This window comes from Tachypleus tridentatus, chromosome 7 (assembly GCF_004210375.1).
Source record: "Tachypleus tridentatus isolate NWPU-2018 chromosome 7, ASM421037v1, whole genome shotgun sequence".
NCBI classification, from domain to species: Eukaryota; Metazoa; Arthropoda; class Merostomata; order Xiphosura; family Limulidae; genus Tachypleus; species Tachypleus tridentatus.
The window spans coordinates 68,977,738-68,998,022 of NC_134831.1; the positions used below are offsets into that span (position 1 = coordinate 68,977,738).

The following is a 20,285-nucleotide window of genomic DNA, read 5'->3' on the forward strand; positions in this document are numbered from 1 at the left end:
TAGAACTACTAACAAATTTTAAATGTCTTAGTTTATACACTTTCAAAAATGACTTGTATATACTTGGAGTATTAATCTAACAATGAAATAGAAAACTTTTGCACTTGCCTTGCATTTTGTGTTATGTTGTTTTGATGTTTATGTACGTGTACTGTATTTATGTCACATATGATATTAGCATGGCATAAACCCACTTTTATCTAAACTGCCTGAAAGTTTGATGTCTATCCTTCTGTTTATTTGGGAACATCTTATTTTTAACTGATGGATCAAACATTTGGTTGGATCTTTCTTTGCTTCAATACTCTCTGCCTTTTTCGTTCTCCTACTCTTAGATGGTCCCTCAGGGCCTGAAAGAAGTAAAACGGTTATTCACGTGGACTCAGGTATGTAGGCCACAACATTCCCCTATTTCTTAATCTTGAAAATTCCAACTTCTAACTGCCTTTTCATTTATCATTTTAAATAGCTCTTGATAGGTATATGTTACATGTGTAAAGCTAATTAGTTTCCATAATTTGTCTGTGTTCCTTAGAAAAATGTTCTCACCTAACAAAATTTGTTTAATATACTTCTTGTTAGTTGATTAATTTTCTGTTTTTGTTGTTGGCAAAAAAATATGTCTTAATACAAATAATTTATCTTTTAAGATTTTATTTTAGTTAATGTAAAATAAACAAGCTCATGTTAATGATTTTAACTTTTGCTTCATAAAATTTACTGGTAATATTTAGTATCTATTTGTTCAGGTTCTTTACCATAGAAATATACAACAATAGATATGCACGCGCACGCACGCACACAGCTGATTCATGAAAAAGGGCATTTTCTTTTTATATTTTGATTTACTTTTGAAAATTAATTGGTTAGGCTATATTGTTTGAGTCTATAGAATTTATGTTCATTATACATCAGTATCAAGATATGAAGAATGTATTAAAAGAAATGTGATGCACCTTTGGGTTGTGGAGATATTGTCTGGCAAATATTGGACCTTTGCCATGGTAGTTATGACTTTTTCAGAACATGCATGACGAGAACACACTAGATAGAAAAGAGTTGAGTGTAATAATGTATTATATATTGTTTTCAGTTCAAAGCATACACACTGAAGTATTGTGAGAAGACACAAAATATAAATTGTTTATTAACAAAAATGTATGGGGGACTTTATTATCTTCTGGGGATCCCATAATAGAGAAGCTCTTACTGACAAAATAAGTATGCATTAGACCTCTACACTTGAAAGTTTAACAAACTGTCTTGTATCTGTTGTAAAACAAGGACTATAATGCAATTTGCATGTATGTTTGGGTTGTGTCATCAGTCTAAGGTAGTTGTGCTATCAACGAAATGACTGCTTCTGAAATGCTAGTTTCCCAATGGCTCTAAGAAATAATCAGTTACAGCACCTTTATGTATCTCAGCCACATCTTGATATTGACAAATTGACAGTGTTATTACTAGTACAAGTTTCACTTAGCAGTATGTTGGTATCTTTTATATACTTTCAAATTTGTTTACATATTAATAGCTTCAGTTTCATAATGTGCTATATCCCTGGCAAGACATTCTCTATCCTGTCTTGCACATTTTGCCTCATCATTCAATTTTATCCTGACATTGGTGAAGGATGCTTGGCACTTCTTGTGCTTAGCAAACAATAGTGTCATGTAGTTTTATCAGAGAAATAAATGAAGTTTGTGCTGGTGTAAATGATCTACTTCTAATTTCTTGAATATTTTCTCAACTAAAGGTTTGTATGACTTGCCATTCTTTAATTTTAAAAAAAAATGCTTTGAATTTTTTTTTTTTTTGCATGTACTAGTATTTTTTTGTATCATACATAGTATCATGTTTTAGATATTTAGCCCATCCCAGTGTAAACTCACCCATATCTTCTAATTACCAAATATTAATTATGCTAACCAAATCACTTTTCCTTCTTAATATAAGACCTAGAATCTGGTAGTACAAGTGCACACATTAACAATCCTGATATTTCTGTATTACTTGTATGCTATTGTACATGTCTAAAATGTTTGCGTAAACAAAAAAATTGATGGCCAAAATAATGTAATTTTGTTTTGTTCCCATGTAAGCTGAAAAGTTTATTTACATGCAGAAAACATTTATTAATAATATTTTTACAGTTGACTTGCAAAAAATAACAATAAAATAAAATGGACAGACATGGATGCCTTTTCTCGTGAACTGTCTTGTTAAAAACGTCTCTTATTTTCTTTTTACCTTCATTCTTTTTCTCAATTAAGATGTCAATATGTAATGATAGTTTTTGTTGTAACTTATGGTAGGATCTGGTCAAACAGACCACTATTAGTAGGTAAAAGGAGAAGTTATTGGTTAGGTTTCATCAGTTACATCCTGCAATTAATTTAAAAGATAAAAACCACATTTAATAGAATTACTAATAGTAAATTGAACATGTAAGTAAAAACTAAGGTAAAGTTTGATAGTCAAGATTAACACCACAATAAAAAAGAAATTTGTAGGCTGAACTATTAGTAAATTTGTTTTACATTAATACACATCCCATTTCAAATTACATTAAAACAATAACACCTTGTGTGTACATGAAAACAAGTTTGAACTCAACTTTACCATACACAACAATAAAAGATAGTATGAAGTCAGCCATGAATTGAACATTTAATTTGTCTTTCATCTTATAGGTTAAATCTTTACCTATGTTGTCATACAAAAAAAAAGCAAAAATATTTAAGCTTAAAAAATAAATTCATAATTTACTATTTTCTGATAAACTGCAATTCTTAGTTTTATTTTACTTCATTTTCAAACAAAGATTCAGATATTGTACTACTTTATATATAAAAGTGTTGAAAACTGTGTTTGTTTAAATTTAGCCTAGTAGTAATGGTCAAATAAGGTTTTTAATATTTCTTTAAGAAATATAGGTTTTAATACATATTTCAATTTATGGTTTATTATGTTTAGTGACTACTTTATCTGTTAACATGTTATTTCTTCATTTGCTTTTGTGATAAAAGAAAAACTAACATGCATGCTTTTAATTTTTTCTTTGTTTCAAATCTCTCTCTGGTTTTCTGGTGGGTTAATGAGTAAATGTAATGATTTGAGGTAATTTTGAGAGCTACATTTACTGTTCCATGTTGTATTGGTGTTAAAAAAAAGTGTGCAATAATACCATGGAATGTAAATAACAAAAATCCAAATAAATGGCCTCATGGTCTTGAACATTTACAAAGGTTGGTGTCTTCCTCAACACAGAGAAAGTGGGTAAAGGAAAGACTGTTTAAACTGATCTAAGCAGGAACTAACAGTTACAATGTTTGTATAATATGACTAATCAGGCAATTAATAGGTGATTCTACAATACATTCTCAGAAGATGAGTACAGCAGATAGCTTCTAAAATATTGTATTGGAAGAAAAATATGTAACATGAATGTTAAAGAAATTAACAATAAAAAAATGAACAGTGAAAAATATAAATTATAAAACTAAATAATATAGTTTCAGCTTTTTTCCTTTAAGTTGTGAGTAAAATTAACGTATTCAGTTTTAAAAATATACAGAAAGTGGTTCCATGTCCTCTCATTATTCTTGTTATTTCCACTTGTCAGTTAATTTCTTGCGGGTTTTTCTGTAGCTTCTAACTTCATTTTATTTACCTTTAAACTGTACTGTCCAAGATCTTGAACCTTTTTTCACTGCCTCTCAACTCAAAGTACGAATTACTTCATCACACTTTATTGGTTAACTGGTTAGTTACTTATATCTGTGATAAACACTTCTTGCTTAATTTAGTTTACATGCCTCCACCTTCACTGATAAAGAAGGGATCATCTTTTTAAAACACTATGTCATAAAAAGAAAATGTGTTAAAAACTGTGTTGAGTTGCTGTGTTCAGAAAATGTTTAATCAGGCAAGGTAATGAAAGAATTATGTATTGTCAGTTGCTAGTATTCACAGTACTAACATTGTAATATTTTGCTATAGCTAAGAAGCCTGCTTTTGACATCAGGTTTTAACCAGTAATGCAACAAAAGTAATTTAATTTATTAGGTTCACACAAGTTTTTATTTACTCAATAAGTGAGAGTTTTCAACACATTGTATTCAGGCTCTGTATAATAATTTCATAGTTTTAATATTCCAACTTGTTATCTCTTTCTTCTTCTTCATTCTTATTTGTCAAATGTTTTTTATAAACTTTCCTGTCTCTCTTGTTACTGTAGCCATAAGGATCAATAATGGTTATACATCAGAACGTGAGTATAATGTTGTGTAACAGTTTGCACTTTCATTATCAACAGCTTGCAACACTTGTTGTTGCTTTTTGTGAGTCTGTCTTTTTCTTTCATATTTATCCACAAACAGTTACTGTAGAGTTAAGTAAACTACAAAGTGTTGTTCACTTTTCTTGACAAAGATATTTTGCGATTTTGGCATGCTACCTTTACATTTGATCTTTTGTTTTTACTGTTTAAAATATTTTAACTTTTTTATGTCATTAAATTAATTTTTACCATTTTTCTGTAAGCTGGGGTTGATTTTCCTACCGATACTTTTTCTATTTTATGTAAAATGTACACATTCTAGATTTATGAATACAAGTTTTAATATATTGGTTTCATTTTTTTCAGAAATATAAGAGATTGTACATTTAAGGTTGATAAAATAAAAGTATTATTTTTGGAGTAAAATAAAACTAATGTAATGTTTGTTATTTAATGTTCTTTACTAGTGCTTGAGTGTTGTTGTTGTTTGTTTTTCTTACTTATTGCTATTTCAGATGACTTATGTATATGACTCTGATGGATTTCTTTCATGATTGTTGTTTTAAAAGTTTTTTTTTTGACTAAATGGAATTATTTTTCCTTAACAGCTATTCTCTTGCATGTATGGAAAGAACCAAACATAAACCTTATTACTTTAAGAAGTAATACAATTTGTATGATTACAGTTTAATATCTGCAATTTGTCACTACCAAATTAGCATTTCTGTTTTCAGTAAGTAGTCCACTACTTCTGTTTGCCCAACATGTACTCTAAAACCATTTATCAGATAAACATCAGAGATTTTCCAACATGACACTATTTTCACTTTTGTTTTCAGATAAGAGGAGCAAACCTGTTACTATTATATATTTAAAAACATCTTATGTGGGTAGAGAAAGCACTAGAGGAGTGAACAACATTTTGACCTTCTTCAGTCATCGTCAGGTTCAAAAAGAAAGGGTTACTGACCGGTAGCTGACCACGTTTGAAGACGGTTATGTAATTGAGTGTAGGAAAGTAGAGGGTGTGCTTAGATGTTGGACATTTATTAATATAGGTATAAAGGTGTTCCTTTGTATTGAATTGTTGTATAAGTAAGGCTTCTTTAATTTTGCATTTGTTTATGTTTGTTTCTTTATTTAGCATTTGGATGTTTTCTATGGTTATGTTGCCTTTATTTGACTTGCAGTGTTCAAAAACGTGTGAAGGTGACTTTTTATGTTCTTTGAATCTGGTTTCCATTTTTCTACTTGTTTCTCCAATATAGAAGTCGTGGCAGTTATCACATTGTATTTTATAAATAATGTTGGTGTGGTGTTTGTCAGTGTAGTTTTTACATAGTAGAGACCTTAGTTTTGTGTCTGGTTTTTGAATATACAAAAGTAAATATACCCCATGATTTAAAAAATCACAAAACCATATACGGGTGCATACCATATATTCCCAACATCAACAAAAAAATAACTAACTTTTGGCAAAAAATAGCAACAAAATATGGCATTCCAGTTAATACTAAACTTATTCAAAAACCAGACATAAAACTAAGGTCTCTACTATGTAAAAACTACACTGACTAACACAACACCAACATTATTTATAAAATGCAATGTGATAACTGCCACGACTTCTATATTGGAGAAACAAGTAGAAAAATAGAAACCAGGTTCAAAGAACACAACAAGTCACCTTCATACGTTTTCAAATAAATACAACATAACCATAGAAAACACCCAAATGCTAAATAAAGAAACAAACATAAACAAATGCCAAATTAAAGAAGCCTTACTCATACAACAATTCAAGCCCAAAATAAATCAATTCAAAGGAACACCTTTATACATATATTAATAAATGTCCAACATCTAAGCACACCCTCTACTTTCGTACACTCAATTACACAATTGCCTTCAAACATGTGGTCAGCTACCGGTCAGTAACCCTTTCTTTGTGAACCTGACAATGACCGAAGATGGTCAAAACGTTGTTCACTCCTCTAGTGCTTTCTATACCCATACCAGCCATTTTTAAATATATAATTTTCTCTATAAGTGGATTTTCTCATCATTGTGGATTATTAAACCTATTACTATTTTGTTTAGAAATGTACAGTTATTACCATACCAATTATGGATGAATATTTTGAAATAAAACATCAAGCCAGTCAGTTGTGCACACAACTGCTGGTTTAAAGATTAGATTTTTCTCAGTACTGGCATTTGGAGAATAATGTTACCACTGGCCACCAACTACTGATAAATGGATGACCGTTATGACATTCCCATTATAATATGGGAATCAAATCCATCATGAAATAGTAACCCAGCAGTATGTACAAAGGCTTGTAACTTAAAACCCTGGTTTAAATACCTGTGATAAGCATAGCACAAACAGCCCAATGTGTAGTTTTGTGCTTGAAAACAAAGAAACAAATATATGTAACATATATAAAAAAAATTGTTTTAAATTATATGCTGCTAGATGTCATTTGTAGGAAGATGTGTTATAGATTCAGTTTGGAAGCATACTTAGTCTTAAGTACATTGTATATGATATTTAATGTTTACATTAGAACTCTATAAAGAATAACATATTGACACTTAGTATGTGTATTCATTTTAAATTCTTAACGACTGTTAAACTTAAACAAATTCTCTACAGGTTAATACTGACATGTATACATATATATTTACCTAAAAAAATTAAACTCAAAACTCTCTATTATGTATTTTATTTAGTAAGCAAGTAAAAAAACAAGTAAAATGACATCTATGAAATTGAATGAAGTTTCAAACTATTAGCTGCATTTTATTAGTGGATTATCTTCTATTGGCTACTTTATAAAAATTACTACGTGAATAAAACAGCTAAATTGTGTTAACTTATTTTTTTACATCATTCAAAGCGACAATATTTAAATGGAATCATCCCAGTTATACATGTTTTGTGATTTTCACATAAGATGGCACAATAGTAAATCAGGTTGAATATATAGTGGTTGTTTCAATAGAAACATCAGTCAAAACAGTTTAAGTATGTTTAAAGTCCTGTAATTTCAGAAAACTTCATATTGAGTGCAGATATGTTTTAGCCATATTTCTCTTGATTTGTCCATTGCAGATTTAAAAGTAGATGAATCTAGGAATATCATTTCAGATTTTTCTTTTACTTTCTACATGTCACTGCCCAAGAGTCTCTTTTCTTAATACGAAAACTCACAAGTTGGGTTTGTAGATAAGACATTTGAGAATCATTTTCTTACTGTGTCTTGTTTATATGTTCATGTTATTTGTATTTATAATTTAACTTGGTGCAATTGTAAGTTATAGTTTCTATAAGAATATTTAGGCTGATGGCATAATTATATTTTAGTTAGTAGAGTATCAGCATGTGTTTAACTGTATGTATGCCACTATTAATGCTATGTAAGTTTATTATTACATTAAAAAGTCCAACTAGTATGTAATGAATGTATTACTTAGAATACATTTAGTTGAATGATCTGTACTTAAGTGTCTTTCACAGTTATGTTCTTAATAGTTATGATTTAGTTTTACAGAATGAGGAAAAATCATTTGTAGATAAATGGATATTTTGTGTGACTGTAACATGAATGAATAAAATAGTTGTTTCTAATTGTAAAAAATGTTTTACAGCACGCAAAGCTGAAATCATCAAAATTACAGAGCAACTAATTGAGGCAATCAATACTAGTGATTTTGAAAGTTACACGTAAGTTCAGAATGTATAATATTTTAATGTTTCAGCAATTGTTATGTTATCACATATAGGATACTATAAAGTGTGCTCTATTGGCTATCTTAAAACTATTTTCTTAATCACAGAAAGATTTTACAGCCTTTAAATAATGATAAAAAAATAATTTGTGTTAAAGCTGTTAAATAATGCTGTTTGTATATTTAATGGAGAGTTTTGTTTATTAGTTTTTTGTCTTGAGTAAAAAAGAAAAGAATGGTATCTCTAAATAATGTTTTTAAGGACTTTAATAATTCTGTTGACAGAGTTATTCAGTAATTTTTTTGTTGTGTGAAATACAAATAAGAACAGTAACAGACCTGTTGGTTCATCTAGGCTGTTCCATCCATTAAATTGAATTTTAAAATAAAAATAAAACTCAAAGCCAGCCATTATAATTCAGATGTATATGAAAACTTCCCGTAAACTCTAAATTAGCAGTGTCCACCACTTATGAAGACAACCCATTCCACCTTGTTAGAAAAATAAAACCATTTTAGCTGAAGATGACTCCTTCTCTGCCATAATTTATATTTGTGTCTCCAAGTCCTATCATTCTCTGATGGTTTTCTCTGACAATGTGGTACAAGTCGTCCTGCTATGGATTGTGGTTTTTAAGCTACCTTGTAGAATTCAGTACAATTATAATTTCCAAAAAATAAAAATTAAACACAGTATTTGCACATATGAATTCTGATATTTCAGTTGTCAACAAAATGGCTAACCTGACCTCATTCACTCCTATGTTATGTAACATATCTCTGCAGTTGGGAGGGTCACTTTCCGATGGAACTTTCCATGTTTTTAGCTGCTGAGAGATGGAGATATTCATTTGGCATGGGGAGTTTTTACTAGGACTTCAAAGTTTCCATTTTTACTGATCTTGTGGGGGGGAATTTGGATTCTGTTTTTGACAACTTTCTTTACTTAATTTGATTTCATGAGTTTGATTTGCATCCATCTCCTTTTTTTTACAATTAATCATTTGGACTTGTGAGATTTTTGAGGCTTTTTGTTGTCCACTTTGAGTCTATTTCTCTGTTTTTGGTGGAAGGGGAGGAAATATTTAGCTTCTCCTTCATTGTTTTTCTGATTCGGGCTTAGAGATTTACTCTTTTATTGCATGATGGAGGTAGATAGATCTTGTAACTTCCTTTGTTTGTTTGCCTTGGTTTTCAGCCTCCTGGTGAAAGTATGTATATTTTTGGTTGCTGACATGTCTTTGATAAGTTAGAAAGTCCTACAAACATGCCAGTAACTCTCTCCTTAGAAATCCTGTGGTATCCTGATAGGTCCTTTCTTTTTAAGTCTTTGGCAACATGGGAAAGGGATGCATCCATCTGTGCAATTATTTTGCTATCTATTTCTCACCTCTGCAGTCAACTGTAATGAAGATGACATAGGAAGGTCGAAACATCATTCCCTCCTTTTCAAATAAAGTGTTAATGCGCATACCAGTCATTCTGAGATACAATATTTATTAAATTAAGTGTCGAAATAAAGAAGAGTGAGTTGACAGCTAAGAAGCTTGTGATAAGTGTTGACTTTTAAAAAATTGAAATAGAGTTGTTTTTGTATGGAGAGGGTATTATATTTATCTTATTTATTTCAGAAAATACTGTGATCCTCAGATGACTGCATTTGAACCAGAAGCTTTAGGTAACTTAGTTGAAGGAATGGAATTTCACAAGTTTTACTTTGACAATGGTAATTTCATAATCAACTTTATAGTATTTGGTGTTGTATTTGTTACTGTGCTTTACTTTGTGTTGTACTTTAAAATATCCCGATGTTTTAATTTGATAACTGTACTTCATCAGGCATTCTTTTTTTTGTTTTTTATTTGTTTTGAGGCTCCTTGCATTCTATATTATAATATGTACAGGTTTATAAAAAAACATGGCTGTGTTATTTAGACAGGTGTGGAGATGTTCCAAGGAGCTATTTCAGTTTCTGATTCTTATCAGTGGACTGTAACATTTTTCTACATGGATGTTGAGAGTGCAGCATTTTCTATTATTTTGTTCAAATGTTGTCTTAAAAGCTAAATATGACAAAATTATTCCATAGATTCATAACTATTATATGATTAAAAACACATTCAACATAAAATATTATCATGAGATTCAATTCAATCATAGTTATATTTTAATGTGATCTTATTCTGTTTGCAAGTGTCTTCTGTTTTGTTTATTATTTTATTTCATGTAAAGTGAAGTTTATCAACGTGTTACTTTTCACATAATTTTGTTCCATGGTTTTTCCAGATTTATTATAATGCTTTTTGTTTTGTCTTATAAATTTGTACTCCTTGACATCTCTTGGTTTATTCTCATTGTCTGGTGTTTGTATGTTTGTCTGTTGATTTTTATGGTAATTATATTGTGAGAATGACTAATGCTTCAAGAACTCATTTATATTATAATGATTTGGGCCAAAGAATACAACTCGTAGTGAGTCATAACAGCATTTCTTACCAAACATCGTCTTGAATGGCCACAGCTAAGTTGCACTACCATTGATTAAATTGTGACAAAATTTCTTCCAACTAGTAGTGTGATTAATCAACCTCATTCAGGAAGGCAGTGAAATATTTCTAGTAAAAATTCATCTGGAAGTTACAGATGCTACAGTAATGCAAAATCCTCAGTAGTCCACACACAAACTGGTTGACTAAATGGGTGTGTCACATAGGTATGTGGTCAGGAATTTAGTGATAAACAAGTTCCATCCATAAAAGTAAGAACCACATTTCTCAAGAATTTGTGGACGTTGACGCAGGCAGAGACAACTTGAAATTTTTTGAAAAGTTCATGATGTTGACTCACAGTTGCTTCTCTGACAGAGCATCTGTTATTCTCCCCCACACACATATACATGTTTGTCATAATTGTGTTCAGCTTGTTTACCTGCTACTTTCCATCATGGCCTGGCATGGCCAGGTGGTTAAGGCACTTGAATTGTAATCCAAGGATTTCAGGTTGAAATCCCCATCACACCAAACATGCTCACCCTTTCAGCTGTAGTGTCATTATAATATGATGGTCAACCCCACTATTTGTTGGCAAAAGAGTAACCCAAGAGTTGGCAGTGAGTGGTGATGACTAACTGCCTTCTCTCTAGTCTTGTACTGCTAAATTAGGGACAGATAGCCCTTGTGGAATTTTTACAAGAATTTCAAAAACAAACAAACTTTCCATCACACATTCAAAACAGTGACAATTTGGTGGCTCACAGTTGCTTCTCTGACAAAGCATCATTCTATATAAATGGAGAAGTGAATTGAACTAACTATTGCTACTGAAGTTAAGAAAAGATGCATCATGAGAATGGGCTACCATGTTGTTGTCCCTTTTTTTTTTTTATCTGGACTACAAGTTAAATGGACTGAAATATTTAGAGATGCTTCAAGATGAAATTATTCTTCCTTCAGGTAATATTTATCTGGATCCTAACCATGACATTTATTTCCAACAAGATAATGGTCCTCCTCTTTACAGGAGGATTATCTTAACCCACTGTGGCTGCTATAAATGTGTATGAAATATTTGTAAGCTATTCATAATATATGGCATACTTGTTTTCATAGAGATTAGTAGTTGGTAGGTTAATGGTGTTTCCTACTTGATGGAATGCTCCAGAGAGCCATATGAATGTCTGCAACATTCTTGTGACCTTGCTCTCTTTGACTTCTTGTGGGCATTTCTAAAAAAAAGGTTTTCAGCACATTACTAAGTAGTACTAGTGAAGAAGAAACAGTGAGAATAGTGCACATTACTAAGTAGTAGTAGTGAAGAAGAAACAGTGAGAACAGTGCACATTACTAAGTAGTAGTAGTAGTGAAGAAGAAACGGTGAGAACAGTGCACATTACTAAGTAGTAGTTGTGAAGAAGAAACAGTGAGAATAGTGCACATTACTAAGTAGTAGTAGTGAAGAAGAAACAGTGAGAATAGTGCACATTACTAAGTAGTAGTAGTAGTGAAGAAGAAACAGTGAGAATAGTTGATAAATTCACAAATATTACATCAGATCAGTTAATAAATGTTACAATATTTTCTGTGGTCAACTTGTCTTCAGGTTAGTGTAGTCCATGAATGGATGTTATAAATTTGTAGGTTAAATTGTTGGATATGTGCCAGATGTTAGCATAATATCATAAAATAAATCACAAATGTATATAAAATATAACACATTATACTACAGAACTATTAAATAGAGACTTAGAAAGAAACCATGTTATGTTTGAACTGTGTTTTTCCTGTTGTATATCCTTTTAAGTTATTTGCTTTTGCATTACTTTTCAGGTAAATGCAAGTAGAACATGTTTTATTTATTAAAGATTTAGGCCTAAAAGTAGAAAACCAACTGTGCACACATTACAATACATCATGTGTATATTTGTATATACAGTGTATTCCTGTTGAAATTGGTTTATGGAGTTAAGTTTTACACAGACGTTTCTAATTGCTTTTATAAAATGAAACAGTTGTTGAAGTATTTAAAAACATAATTTCATTAGCTAAAAAACAGGATAACTCATCAAATGATTTCAATTGTAACAATTTTAATTATTTTTAAATCATTCTCAAATTTTTATTTAATTGTGCTTTCAAAGTTGTTAGTTAATGTACATGAAATTTGTCAACTCTTTTGTATCCTCTGCTGTCAGTCTCAAGCTATACATTAAGTGCTTTTGTGTTCTTAAAATGCATTATTACTACATTTACATTAAAATCTTGTTCTTCTTTCTCATCATAATTTGCTAAAATGTGGGTTTGATTCCCAGCAAAGAACAGTGGTCAGATAATTCATTCTATGACTCTTCACTAAACAGAGTAAATTTGTTCTCTCATTAATCTCTCCTCTCCATACACACAGTTATTTCTATCATAATTAATGTTCAATTTGTTCACTCGTCAATCTCCCACAAACACACTTGCATGTCTATTAGTGTCCAATTTGTTCAATCGTTACTCTCTCACACAAGTTTGTTACTTTAAAACGTCAGTTTTTGTACCATGTATAAGACCATCTCTACATCTATATTTTATCTTCTGTTGCTCTTGCTGTCTGTTTCATATATTGTATTATCTTTATTTTTTTTTCATTTACCTGTGATGAAAAATATTGCCTTCATTAGTGTCTGGCTCACATGGCACAAATTTTTCTGCATACATTTTGTGAGACATGAGATCACACAAATTTAATTGAGAGAAATACTTGTTTCACAGTGGTTTGTTTTTTTAATCACCAAATTTCAAACCTTTTGCTGATTTATGTAATTAAATAATTATTTTTAAATTCAGACTCAGTTTTTACTGCTCACTGTTCTCTTTTGAAAAACTTGTGATCAGTGTTTTATGGCTTTTGTATTTGCTCAATTTATTATTTTAGCTTCGGGAAAGTACTGCAAAGCTCTCAATACCACTATTCTAAATCCAACTGTCCACCTTCTCGGAGATGATGCTGCATGCATTGCATACGTGAGACTTGTGCAGTACATGGACAAGTAAGTGTAAACAAAGGATTAATTTCTCATATTTTTATTTGATTACACTATGTAACTAATTTTTACTCTTTCTTGTTCCTGGGCAGAAAGTGTTATTTCCCAATTGATTATGCCTGAAGTAAATGGAAAACACCTATTTTTCTCTCCAAGTTATGCTCTTGTGACTAATTCATTAGTCTGTATAAGACCTGTATAACAAAATCATGATGGGAGACTATATTTGGGGGCTGATACATGAAAGTGATTTACATTACAGTCACAAATCTCAAAAAACTACTCACTTCTAAACATTTTTGTATAACTTTAGTATAAATACATGTAAATCTTGATTAATATGTTGTTTTTGTTTTATTCAGATCTTATGTAAATGAAAATGTGCAAATTTGCCCATTTTATATAGAAAATAGGTTAATTTCATTATCTAGGTCACAAAAGCAAAGTTTGAAGGGAATAATGGTCATTTTCTGTACTTTTACAACATAAGCAATTAAGAAATAACACGTACTATCCAGAAACAAAATTTGTGTTACATAGTGTAAGGTTAGATACTTTCAAGTAAACTGTGTCAAACACATAGTAATTTAGGAAGTAAGAAAAACATCAGGAAAGAGTAATACTCAAATGTTCATTAATATGTTCAACGTGAAAAGTGAATAATGTTATAAATTTCAAAATGTCTTAAGCAACAACTGAAGAACAATGTTTTATTAGTGTTGTTAATCCACTTTCCATGAGATTCTTTAAAGGAAAATATAATGCTATGGAATTTAAAATAAAAGTTGCTACCAAATAAAGGTAAACATTAGTTTAACCAGAAAAAAAAATAATGTTGTTAATATTGATACAGAATGTCCTGTGAAATATCTTTTCACAAAAAGGGAACTTAGGTTGTGGTTTTATCAATGTCTAACAGAATGAGAATTTGGTAACAAATGAATAATAACAAAAAATAAACATAACCAAAAGTGTGGATTTAGTCATTCATATAAAGTTCAAGTGAGGAATATTTCTGATTTCTACCAGTGTTTTAAATATTTTCAGCATTACTCTTATGCTCGTCAGCAGGTATTTCAGTAAGTATGGAATATTGCTCAATGGTTCTACACATATGACACCAGTTTCATAAACTTGATATAACCTTGATGCCAGAGAAGATTGCATTTTTCAATGTTTTGCAACTAATAATTTAGATGTTTAGTAGCAAGCCAAGTTTGTGTAACACAAGTTAAGATTTTTTTTTTTAAATAACTAGATTCAAATATCTCATTTTTGTTTAATAATCTATTTCTTTTCTCTGTTAGGTCTGGAATTGCTCATACACAACAATCAGAAGAAACTCGGGTGTGGCATAAAAAGGATGGAAAGTGGCAAAATGTTCATTTCCATCGGTCTGGTTCTGGATCATCCCAGTATACCACGGCCCACAAGTAGACAAGGAAGTTATAAGAAACTTCTCTTGATTAATTCATGCATTTTTGCTTTTTGAAACTTCAGCTTTGCTCTGTATTTTGGATAACACTATGGAACTGTTTTTATTTTCTGTTTGTATATGGTAAACTGAATTTTAATTGCAATTTTACCAGCAGTTTATCCTGGAATTTAAGCAAGAAAAGCACAATTTTCTAAAGGCACGTATGACAAGTGACAAGCATTTTTTGTGTGTGTGATCTTATTTCTTAAATTAATATTTTTACTCAGCTTTTTTTTTTATGAGAAATAAAGGTGATGTAAATTCCATAAGTATAACTCTTCTGACAGAAGACAAAAAGGCCTGAATCTTTATCATTAAATATTACAATTAATCATTGAATATGAAATTATCTGGTGGTTATTACTGGCTGTTATGATTGCTTAAAACAGAATCTCATATCACTTCATAATGTTGTTCCATTATTGAACCAGATTTTTAAAGGTTCTCACAATATGTGTATTGTGGTGTTAAATTAGTTGTTTTGGAAGTGCTTAATCCAGTTGACTTTTGTTCTTTAATTAATAGAGCAGGATACATGACTGGTTTAAAGCAATACAATCTATTTAAAGCTTTGTTTCATTCAGTAAAAATATGTTCTGTATTGATTTACATCATACACTTTACTTTTATACATCACATGTGACTTTTTTTAAAACTTGCATGAAGTTTTTTTAAATAATTATATGGATTGTCTTAAGTATCATACACTAATTATTTAGGTAAATGTAAGTCAGTATTGGATATTAATATGTTAATGTTATAAAGTTTCTGAAACCTTTTGTTTAGAAGGTGGTTGCTAAAATATGATGTATGGTATTACTGTGATATTTTAATCAACAATTATCAATTTCAAGATTGGTTTGGTTTCTCATTATTAGAATTTATGTTCTAACACTTGGTAGAATATTTCTTAACGTGTTTGAGAGCATAGTTCATCTGAAAAGTTGCCTACTGCCAACACTGGAAGTTATCAATGATTCAGTTGAATATATTTATTTGTTAAGTATATTTATTTTATATTTTCTTTTTATTCTTAGGTAGTTATTATAAAATTGAATTTTATGGGTAAAATATGTCAGTTTAGCTTGTTACAATTGTTTGTAACATAAGCAAGATTTTCTGGATAAAATAAAAATTCAACTGGTTTATTATTGTAACATTTAAGGTGTAGGTACTAAGTATACATGAGTTTTGTAGTATTCTTAAAAATTATAAGTTATACAACATGAATTACAGTGACCAAAACGTTGTATTTATCAGGTTTAAAAACAGAAAAATAATTTTGAAAATTGATGAGAGCAGAATACAGTATGTGAGTGTTGTCTCTGCAAAGACTTTTAATAGAACATAGTACAAATAAACCAGCATAGACTACATTAAGACCTGAAACAACAACAAGGTTATTATGAAGGTGATGTTTGTATTAAGTGGCTATTACATGAATTTTAAAATCATTTTCAAATTTTTGAAATTCCTGGAAAGAAAATTTGAAAAAATGGGATCATTTCAAATCTCATAGCATGTTTGAGTATGTTAGTCTTAGGAAATGCAAGACCCTGAGCAACAGAGTATTTGGATCAGTGGTGCACAAGTAAGTTGTATGCAGCATAAGGTTGAAGGGTGATTGTCCTCCTCCCCTTCAACAAAAAAAACGTGTATTATTATTATTATTATTATTATTATTATTATTATTATTATTATTATTGAAACTCAACTTACTGCCTGTTTAGGAAATAAAAAAAAACTATCAGATAAATATGGGGAGTAGTTATTATTCCTTTGGAGTGGCATGAGGCAACAATTACTTGTCTCTCTTGTGTTCAGGGCCAGCAATGATGATTGAAACTAACATTACAATGTAGTGCTGAAGTTTGTTGTTGAGAATGTAACAGTGTAGTATTAAAGACTGTTGTTGGGAATGTATGATGGTTAAGACTTGGGAGCATAACTTTATGGTGTAAAAGAGTATTATGAATATAACTGTATGGTGTTAGTCTCATGATGTTAAAGAATGTTGAATATTTTACTCTATAGTGTAAAAGAGTATTGTGAATATAACTATATGGTGTTGAAGACTTATTGAGGGTGTTACTGTGTGGTGTTAAAGAATGTTGAATATGTTACTGTATAGTGTAAAAGAGTATTGTGAATATAACTGTATGGTATTAAAAGCTGTTGTTGAGAATCCAGTTGTAAAGTTTCAGGATATAACTAGTTCATAAAATTAAACAATGTGGTTAAAACATAACTACTTTGAAAAATGCATTGTTTAAATAAAAATCTAATATTACAAGAACATTTTTATTTTGTTGTCAAATATAATGCTAACACATAACATGAAAGTGTATAATCAGTTCCTTGAAGTGTAACAGTTTGAAGAAAAATGAAATTTATTTTAAATTTAATGTAATTATTCAATTAAAAGGTGAACTATATTATGTTTTGAAATTCTGTTAGTTATAAGGTGTAATGTGTTTTGTGTCTACATTTTTAAATGTGACAGGAAGGTTAGATCTGTTTGTAAAATGCAACAGTTAGGTTAAAAGGTGAACTGGTTGTTTTTTAAACGTTTTTGTAAGGCTTAAAGGTACAACTTGGTTTTTGAAAAGTAACTGTATTGAAGTAAGAAATATACAAGTAGTCTTACGTAGGAAACGGTAAGATAGTAAGATATGCATAATTTTGTTTTATTTATTTAACTGTAAGAACATAGTGACTGATAAAAATTTTATAATTCAATGGACCACTAATATTATACATGTTACATTTTACAATAAATAATTTTATAGGTTCCTGGTACATTATTTTACTGATACTAGTTTAAACAGAGACTAGTTCTAGTTTATAGTTAAAAATATATTAAATATATATGTATGATCTTTAACTCGCAAACATTCCTTTTCAAAATGACTTTTGAATGTTTGATCAGCCATCTTAATGTGTTATGTAGATATATTTGTGTATTGGGAACATCGTAATGACATATCTTTTGAACTTTGGAAATTCTTGTGTGTGTGTGACTTTGTAATGGTTATTTTTGAAAAGAGAAACTTATCAGTGAATTAAACAGAATGAAAACTTCATCTTAAATATAGTTTATTTCTTTAAAAGTAAATTCATTAATTATTGAGAAGTAGTTTTCATACGGTAGTTTTGTAATCTTTCCCATCTACTATACTATTAGCAGCTGCTATTTTGGCAGATGTCACTAACTGGTCAAAAATAATAAACTATTATTTTGCATATGCTGAGAGTATAATGGCAGATCTGCATGCATAGCCCTATATTATCTAACTTAATTAGTGCAGCTATAGGCTGTTAGGAAAATGGTGGTTGCAAATGGATGCAATATTGCCTTTTAATGTCATGTAAGACCCTCTAAATATCTCTAAAATATTCTTTTTGATGTAAATTTGTTGTTAAATTGATGGGGAACCAAGTGAATGATTAGTAACAACCAAGAAATAGTGGTTATATATGTTTTATGTAGTTATTTTGTAATGTTTTATAATGATTTACCATAAATATGTATACGCTATTTTATTTCCATTCCTGTATATTTTTTAAAAAATGCTTTCACTCTGTCAGAGCCTGAGTTTGAATATACAAAGAACTGTATGGTAGCGTTTGTGTTAAAGATTTTAACAGTTGATATAAATATCGTATAACAGGTATCTGTCTGTATGTTATATATGTAGTAGTAACATATGTTTTAATATTTACACAATGCTTACCTCTAGTCATGCTTTTTAACCGAGGTGAATATTTTCATAGATTAAAATGACTGTACTTTTTGCAGCTTCTCTTTATGTATTTTTAGTTCCTTGTATCACTATTTTTTTATAGTGTGAGGGTATTTTACACATTTTAAATTTAAATACTTGGTTACTTTTTTAATCTGCTCATCTTGTAAATGACTGACAAGCAGGTTTTGTTTTATGAGTTTTATTTATCTGTTAAATTTAAGTATTGCTTTCAATCTACTCATTTTGTAACCTGCTAGTGAACACTTTTTAACATGTGATTCAAAAGTACTCAAATCATTTTATTTAGAAGTTACTGTGGCATATCTACTCATGTATTTAGCAGTATTAGCTTATACTAATTCAACAGGAATATTGCTTGTATTTTTTAGATTTCTTATCAACATTGTTTGTTTAATATTTTTGTCACTATGTTTGTTGTAATTCACCAGTACTTAACATCGTTTGTCAGTATCTGTATTTTTGAGATGTAATATTTTTTTGAAACTATTAAACTGTGGTGTATTTGTTTTTGTGGACTTGCAGAGTTTTGTGATTTCTATTTTACAGTTTTTGGTCTTTTCTGAAAATGTATTTTGTACAGATACAGAAAGTTTAATTTTATTAAGAGAATAATGGTATTCATTTGTTTTTTTTGTGGCTTAAATAATGTTTGTCCTCAGATTGTTGAATTTATTGGGTCAGAATTGTTGGCAGTGCTAAATATGTAAGCTAATCTGTTTGTCGTTTAAACCAAACAAACTAACATAATTAGTTATAAGGTTATTTTATGAAGTAATATGTTATTTTGTATATAATTTGTATTAATACACCTATCTTGCATAACATTCCACTGTTTATCATCTCATTAGCGATTTCTTTAACTAATCTTATTAATTTACCTTTCTTGTGTGTGTTTATAGACTAGATATGTCATCATTAAATACCTGGTTTGGATATAGTCTGTAGACTTGGATTTTATTTGGATGTAAATTTTTAATAAATGGTCTGTGTAACCTCACCTGACTGGTAATCAGGTTGAAAGACTGGAGTTCCATAATTTCTGTAGAAGTTTAGTCACAGAACAGCCACAAGGTGAGTAAGTAAGAAATTAAAAGTATTTATTAAAACCACCAGTTTTGATATTATGTGTAGTTTTGCCATGGACTTTGACAGGTATTTATGAAGACAATCATAAAGTTGTTACCACATTGAGCATGCCAACTTTTCTGGCCCCCTGGTGTGAAGGTGCATTTCCAATGAACTGTTACTTGATCAATAAGAAGCAGTATCATTAATCTGTATTATTATCTTTATAACTGTTAAATTCATAATTTTTAGTATTTTCATATGTCTGCAATGATGGGTACAATTATAAACTGTTCATTTGTACGAGTTCTTAAGATGTAACTTTCTGTGTAGTGTGGAATACTTTTTCCATTATACTAATCTTTACTTACAATGTACTGAACTTTTTTCATCTTGTAATTTAGTTGTCAGTTCAATAAAAATGTTTAGTGAAAA

The 20,285-nt window shown here is 29.9% G+C and overlaps 1 protein-coding gene across 6 annotated transcripts in view; it reads left to right on the forward strand.

Moving 5' to 3' along the window:
- LOC143255903 (calcium/calmodulin-dependent protein kinase type II delta chain-like) overlaps window positions 1-20,285 on the forward strand; it is a 103,577-nt gene extending 83,292 nt beyond the window's left edge. For 3 of the 6 annotated variants that reach the window (XM_076512293.1, XM_076512294.1, XM_076512298.1), the window contains 6 exons: window positions 336-386; window positions 4,241-4,273; window positions 7,937-8,012; window positions 9,649-9,743; window positions 13,433-13,547; window positions 14,849-20,285. In XM_076512293.1, coding sequence (XP_076368408.1) covers window positions 336-386; window positions 4,241-4,273; window positions 7,937-8,012; window positions 9,649-9,743; window positions 13,433-13,547; window positions 14,849-14,978 — 500 coding nt within the window. In that variant the 3' untranslated portion in view covers window positions 14,979-20,285. The remainder of the gene's footprint in view (window positions 1-335; window positions 387-4,240; window positions 4,274-7,936; window positions 8,013-9,648; window positions 9,744-13,432; window positions 13,548-14,848) is intronic. The other 3 variants (XM_076512297.1, XM_076512296.1, XM_076512295.1) reach the window with 2 other exon arrangements.